General features: G+C 37.8%; 1 protein-coding gene across 1 annotated transcript in view; it reads right to left on the bottom strand.

The window, feature by feature from the left end:
- Positions 1-1641: 1641 nt before the first annotated feature.
- LOC113578042 (probable G-protein coupled receptor 83) overlaps positions 1642-7026 on the bottom strand; it is a 6531-nt gene continuing 1146 nt past the window's right edge. The window contains exons 3-4 of the mRNA XM_027011018.2: positions 5554-5687; positions 1642-5290 (exon numbers count right to left, since the gene is read on the bottom strand). Coding sequence (XP_026866819.2) covers positions 4627-5290; positions 5554-5687 — 798 coding nt within the window. The 3' untranslated portion in view covers positions 1642-4626. The remainder of the gene's footprint in view (positions 5291-5553; positions 5688-7026) is intronic.

Here is a 7026-nt window from a genome sequence, read left to right as displayed (position 1 = left end):
CCGTTGTTCCGTCGTAATTGTTTTGTTCTGCAGAACCGTTGAAGTGTTCGCTATGTAGGTCGCTATTAATCATTCCTAGGGCAGAATGTGGGCCGCTGTATGCAAACTTTAGGGGCGTATATATTAATTAAAAAATGTCACAATCTAGGATTTTTTAGAAGTGATTCGTTTCAGTAGTATAAAGGATTTACAATTTCTTTTTGCAACAAACAAAATGTAAGAAATGTATTAAAAATCGGAGTGAAGTACATAAAATTTCCAGAGAAAAAAAAACTACGGGAAGAGGTCCTTCATCAGCTGTGTAAGCAAAGTACTTCTTAAGATGGATCTTGTTTATATTAGAAAAAGTTGATGTTTAAAACAATACATTAATTCCATGAGGTTCTAAACTTAATTGCTGCTCTAAATAGTGATAACTGGCCATGTAAATATATGAAATTAATGCAACGTCTGCTAGAATTAATATGCCTGGCAGTTTTAGCTTCCGAGTCATGTCGGAACGACAAATCCTTAATTCTGATTGTCCGAAGGTTTTCAACAAAACGATCAGCAAGCCTTCTCATGATTTCTCCGGTGTACAGTTGATGCTACATCTCTTGGGGCTAATACAGTAGACAATTCTTGTAGAGATGAATGAGCAAGAAGGGTGATAATTCATTCTTTCGTGCTAGTTATTTTATTGGCTGTGTTGACGATAAATTGACATGTAGCATATCTAGTGCGGTTGCAGGCTACGGTACCGAACGATCATTTATCTTACTCTTGACAGCCATGTTCTTGTTTCTGTCTCATTTTTAGATCATAAGTTTAGTAGAGGATCCTTATAAATGGATGTACTCTCCGCATAATCCTGGTGAATTATTAAATGTATAATATTAGCCACTATTTAATTTATTTTTTTAGAAGAATAATGCATGGAAACCAAAGGAATTAATGTTGTCTTATGTCAGTAGGACATCTTATTCTCTGAACAAGTAAAACAAGCAAAAGCATAATCTGTGATTTCCTTAGGAAATCCACAGTTATGAAAATATTCACACATTTCCATACTTTTCTGGACAACGTCTTAATTCTCACTGCAAATACACACAACTCAATAGGCGTGAGTAAGGCCTTGGAATGTCGAGTTGTATTGTAAATAATGGGAATCTGTAGGTTTATAATAGATGGTGGTATTTAAACTGTTCATAGAACTGAATTAATGGAATTATCCATCTGGTTTTGTGGTTACTTAGCATAAACACTTGAACTGCCTCATTACAATTGGGCCATTCTCAGACTGGAAATTGGGAAGAGTTAATGACAACACTTTCATTTTTCAAAAGACATTATCTTTTATTAGCCACAATTAAGGTGCATCAATCACAACAAGCTGAATATATTTGATTACCACAAGAATAATGTCAACAAATTACAAAGAGGATAGCAGGAATTAAAATGACCTCCATTCTTTAATATTTAAAATTAAACATTTTTACCTGCCATATGAAGTGCATGAGGTATAATTATTGATCTGAAAACTAAACTGTTGGTATGTTAGAAATATGCTTCTAACTCTGAACAGTATACAGAGCAAGACAGAAAAACTATACATCAAATGTACAAGAAACGTTTAACACATTCATACTCTATTGAATATTAATTGGAACATATACATACAACTTCAGTTATTACAAACTTAATAAACATATTAACAAACATTGGGTATATTTGGAAATTTGGAAATTAGTGCAAAGAAACTTGGATTTGATTATCACAAGATCAATGTTGATTAACTACAAATAAGAAAGCAGCATATATAAATTGCCTTTACTGTTCAGCTTTTAAAAATTACAGTGTAATCCTTAATCTACTGTGGGCCTTATTAACTGTCTCACCCTTCCAGTGATTTAAAAAAAAAAAGTACATATATATACACAGTGTTAGTGGTTTGAAACTGTACCCTGAATACATCATCCAGGAGCTTGGAGCTCAGGGTTTGCACTTTTGCGTGGAGAGTTTGTCCAGCCTTTTAGCTTCGTCTCAATCACAATGCCATAATATCAGTGTAGTCAAAACCACCCCCTCATTTTCAGCAAGTTCCACAGTAGGATCCATTTTCTTCAGTGCAGTCAGTTAGTCGCTACCTCCATGCTAAGCACATGATTGGCCAGTGCATACTCACCATGCACAAGTACAGCATTTGAAAAATTATTTAGAGTCAAGTACATGTTATCTGAATGGACAGTGGAGGTTCGGGAAATCTTAAGATGAGCTACTGGCTGGTGATTGTTGCCTTACTTATGAACTGACGGTAATTACTGGCTTGGGCCCTTATCCTCTAGATTACAATTACTTGCTTCTGTTGGAAAGACCTTTTCACTTGACATAAAGCAACAGACTTATGCTAGCGTTATGGTGCTTGCATGTGATATAACCACTGGGAAATCAAAGAGGTTTTAGTGCAATGCATTCCTGGAATACTGTAAATACTAAGACCGAAATACACTGATGAACAGCAAATGGTGGGTATTTATAAGGAATATTAATGAAAGTGGGGCATTGGCAATGCAACCTAGAATCTTGTAAGATTGAAAAGCAAAAAAAATCACAAATCAGCACTTTGATATCAACACATCTTATTCCAAGACCATGATCTCTGACCCTGAAATTTACATTTGAACTATAATTTACACGTAACATAGAACAGCACAGTGCAAAGCAGTGAAAACAATTAATTACATTAATACATCAATTACATTAATACATTAATTATACAAAGAAAATGTTTAAACACAGATCTCTTTGTATATTAATTGGAACATGCATGAAGACTATCAAATAATACAAAATTACATATTAAACTAAGTAAGAAAAACTAGTACAATACTGTACAATACATGATTCATAACAAAAATGAAGTGAATTTCTAATTTAGAAAACAAGGCTTCGTGTGGTGAGAACTATCATGATCAGTTCTGTTGAACAGAGCTAAAGAATGAATTTTTAAATGTCGGCTGGAAAGCTGGGATTTTTAGTGTACCAGCACCTTTGGGGACATTTCCTCTTATTGACAATGGTCTTCTGCTAATATGTAGTTCACAAGAGATCTGCTGCCACCATAAGAGCAAGCGGTAAAGGCATCGTTGTGAATGATGACACAGAATGGGGTAGTGGGGTTACCCCATTAGAAGGGTCTCCAAAGAACCGTCAGGCAGTAAAATGGCAAGAACATTCTGCACACTTCTGTCTTTCATGTCAGGCAAAATCAAACCCTGTTTTAAACAGTCCACACAGACTATGATGAGACTTTAGATCACCACAGCTGAAGACAAGACTGCAAGGTAGCTTGACACTATTAGTGTGTATACCATGCTTGCCACACCAAGCCCACCAGACTCTGGCATATACCATTCACTAATACTACAGACCTTAATAAAAATGCACGCTAGCCATCCCATGTACTGCGACAGTCCTGGGTATTTCAAATAATCAGTCTTATTTAAGTCACATAAGTCATCAGCAATAAACTGTAAACACAGTAAATGTATTTTTTTTCTAGACAGTCGAATCTCACTTAATCTGGACATAGATCTAACTAATATATGAAAGGTGCTCATTTATTAAGTGCACTGGACTTGGGAGCCCTCACCCAGAGCCCAAGTTTTACTTGAATGCTGCAGTACAAGTAACTGGAGAGGGTAGTGCCACCTTTCTTACTGAACTCGGACCCTTCAGCTAATTTGGTTGGAACACCTGCTGTTCACTAGCCAGACTACTGGTTGTGTGAATAGGTTTGGATAGGAAACACACTAGTAGTCAGTCTCTAGCCCTTGGCAGGGGCATGTGGGAGCTGATGAAAGCTCCATGCCTGATGAAAGGGAGAGGAGCTGCTCCTCCTGCACAGTGTGCGAAAGGAAAATTCCAGTCTCGGTAGAACTCAAGATAGGGCATGAGACAGTTCCATTAGAGCAGAAGAAATGTTCAGACAAGACATGTGCTGGGGCAGGCAGGCTTGAAGAAAAAAAGGGAAACTAACGTGCGTCTTTAAAGACCAAACAATAGAGCGGGAGGTTGAAAAAGAACAAAAGAATTATTTCAAGAATGTTCATAGAATGATTATTGTACAGTTTTATAAACTGACATCTATGGCTTACGTTTATATTCTTTTCCCAACACGATGATTTTCCCAAACTTTTTAAAGAAAGCATTTTTTTTCAAAGAGGTGGAAATTAGTAAAATCTTTCGTCTTTTCTTAACTCAGGGAAGTGGATCAGAGCAAACAGTGAATGGGAATTAAACTGTTCTTCCTCTTGTATAAATGTTCCTCATTATAGAGAAAGCATAAATATTACCAAATCATATGTATAATTACTGCTATAATAATTACTATAATTACTGTAATTACTATACATCTGAAGAGGCCCTTTCTTGGTATTCATGGTCATCTTGTCTGCAGCAGCTACGGCTTTTACAGATGGCTCTCATGTCTGGTCAAATGAGATGATGAAAGGGAAAAGCAATATTCTCTTTTTTTAACCAAACAGACAAAGCATGTCTTGAACTTAGTGTTTTCAAGCCTAATTTAATGCCTCTCTAAAAACTTGCTGAAAACCTTGCTTGCTTACTCAGGTAATATCAGTCTAGTTAGCCAACAGTTACTATCGGCTCGACTGACAGAATATCAGTTTTGCCTGACTGGCCAAGAGAGGTGGATCTAAGAGCGTGGCTCTCTTTGGGATTGGACTGCTGTGAAGAGGCTTGGCTCTCAGGCCAGGCTACTCTGTGGCATATATCATGGGGAGGAGCTACCGGGTCAGGATCCTCTCGTCGCCCACCACTGCTCCTCCCCCTTGCCCGACCATGTCTGCACATGCTCAGTAGGTACGTAAGCTCTGCTCTGAAGCCCTGGTTGAGCCAACAGTAGATGAAAGGATTGTAGCAGGTGGAACTCATGGCCAGCCAGTGGAAGCTGAAGTAAATGGCATTGTTTGAGTGAATGGCCTGATTGGACAACAACACCACGTAGCAGTTCAGTGGGAACCAACACACAGCAAACACTGCCACGACCAGCACCAACATCTTAATGGTCCTCTTCCGCTTCCTGCGCTGCAGGAAGTACTGCTCACTGGTTACGTCCCCGATGGCATTCCGGCGCCAAAGTCGGCATGCCACCGCGGAGTATGCTGCTGTGATGATGAGGAGGGGAAGGACATAAAGAAGGATGAAGGTCACTAAGTCCAGATACTGCCGGTACCGCTCCGATGGATCAGGAAAATCTGGCACACAGAGAGAGCGGACTACGTCCTTACTGAGAGAGAGAGAGAGAGAGAGAGAGAGAGAGAGAGAATGAAGGTTGACAATTCTTCTCTGCTTCTTTGAGAGGAAAGAACAGAAAGAAGAAACATAACTGGACACAAACTAATAAAAAGCTTTTTTGATTTAATGACATTCTCTCCTCTCTCCTAAATAACCCAGCAAGACTGTTGTTTCTTGTTCAGACAGAGGGACAGACGGAAGATTGCACATGCAAACACTCACAGTTCCATGCATACGCATGAGGAGATGGTGTACCTGTAGTCAAAGGTGAACAGCTTTTGGAAGATTGCATGAGGCAGGGAGAAACAGGTGGCCATGAGCCAAATAAAGACAATACACACAGCGCCCTGGCCAGTACACATCCTTGGCTTCAGAGGATACAAAATGACCTACAACCATATAGGTCAGTAGTTAAAGTCACAGTAATTTTCAATTACATTGAGACAAAAAAACAAACAAACATTTAATGTGTGTCATATAATGATAGAGAACAAGACAGTAAAAATGTACATTGAAAAGATCACTCTGTCTGTTTTGAAAGCTAATTTTGTTTCTTGTGAGTGAGGAAAAAGCTTTTAGGGTTATGCAACAAGAATTATTTTCTTGCTGTTTCTTATTGTTAACCAGAGAGACAACCAAAACGTTTTGCCCAGTTGAGAATTAAACAGCTTGAAGTGCCAATGAAGGCTTATTTGAGCTTTTACAGTCAAACTATGTCAGAACATAGTGCCACTGGCTTGGAAACAGGAAGCAGAACTGTCACTTACAAAAATACTCTCGCGGTATGAATTCAGTTCACCTACTGTAGCTACACCACGCAAAATTTACTGACGTTACATTTCAGTTGACAACAGAGCCGTGTTTCAGCCTCTATTATAAACAATCCAAACACACACAAATCTATAAAAGCTTCTATTGGCTGTAAGAATTCAGTTCACCGTCTGTAGAGAAATGGATTGGGATTACACACAATTTTTGAGTATATAGAAAATTACATTTCATCAGTGTGCTGCCTCGCTACAAAGATTGCTATAAACGTATGCATTTGTAGACGTGATTAATTGGCTCATGTTTAAAACTACACCTATTTATGTCTAATTACACTTTTGTGATTTTCTCTAAGTCACAAAAATAACAACTGTTAACATTAACTTATCTGGTCATGTATGCTCAATCAGTAGCCTGGTATTAATATAGCAGGTAAATTAATAAAACAGCAATGTCAAGAAAGGCTTTCATTTTTCTATCACGAATATAGACATTAACATGTCCGTTACACGTTCATACTGGTCGCGTTTTTCTAAATTTGGCTTCACTCTCTGTATACTTAATGTATGGAGCCTATCCGGATATTATTCAGCCTGCAACATGCAACTGTTTAAGCGGCTGATGAAAATTAAAGGTATATTGGAAAAGCTCAATAATAATAAATCACATACCACGGACATTTTCCCCAGAGAGGTCGCTAGTGATCGAGTGCTGCAAAAGCTTTATTTTTAATTACCTTCATAACCATGGAGCTGAACAGCTCCAACAAACCCTTGACGGAAGGGTATCAGCCCCCATTATAAACAATTCAAAGAAACTATAAAGAATCCAGGTCACGCACTGCTATTTTTAATCACCAACTAGTTAATTAATTACTGCTTAATAATAATAATATGAATATGAATATGAATACATCATTGTTATTACAATTATATATTTTCCCGCCTAATTATTTTACCC

Source organism: Electrophorus electricus, chromosome 7 (genome assembly GCF_013358815.1).
Source record: "Electrophorus electricus isolate fEleEle1 chromosome 7, fEleEle1.pri, whole genome shotgun sequence".
NCBI classification, from domain to species: Eukaryota; Metazoa; Chordata; class Actinopteri; order Gymnotiformes; family Gymnotidae; genus Electrophorus; species Electrophorus electricus.
This window is presented reverse-complemented; position numbering and strand designations above follow the sequence as displayed.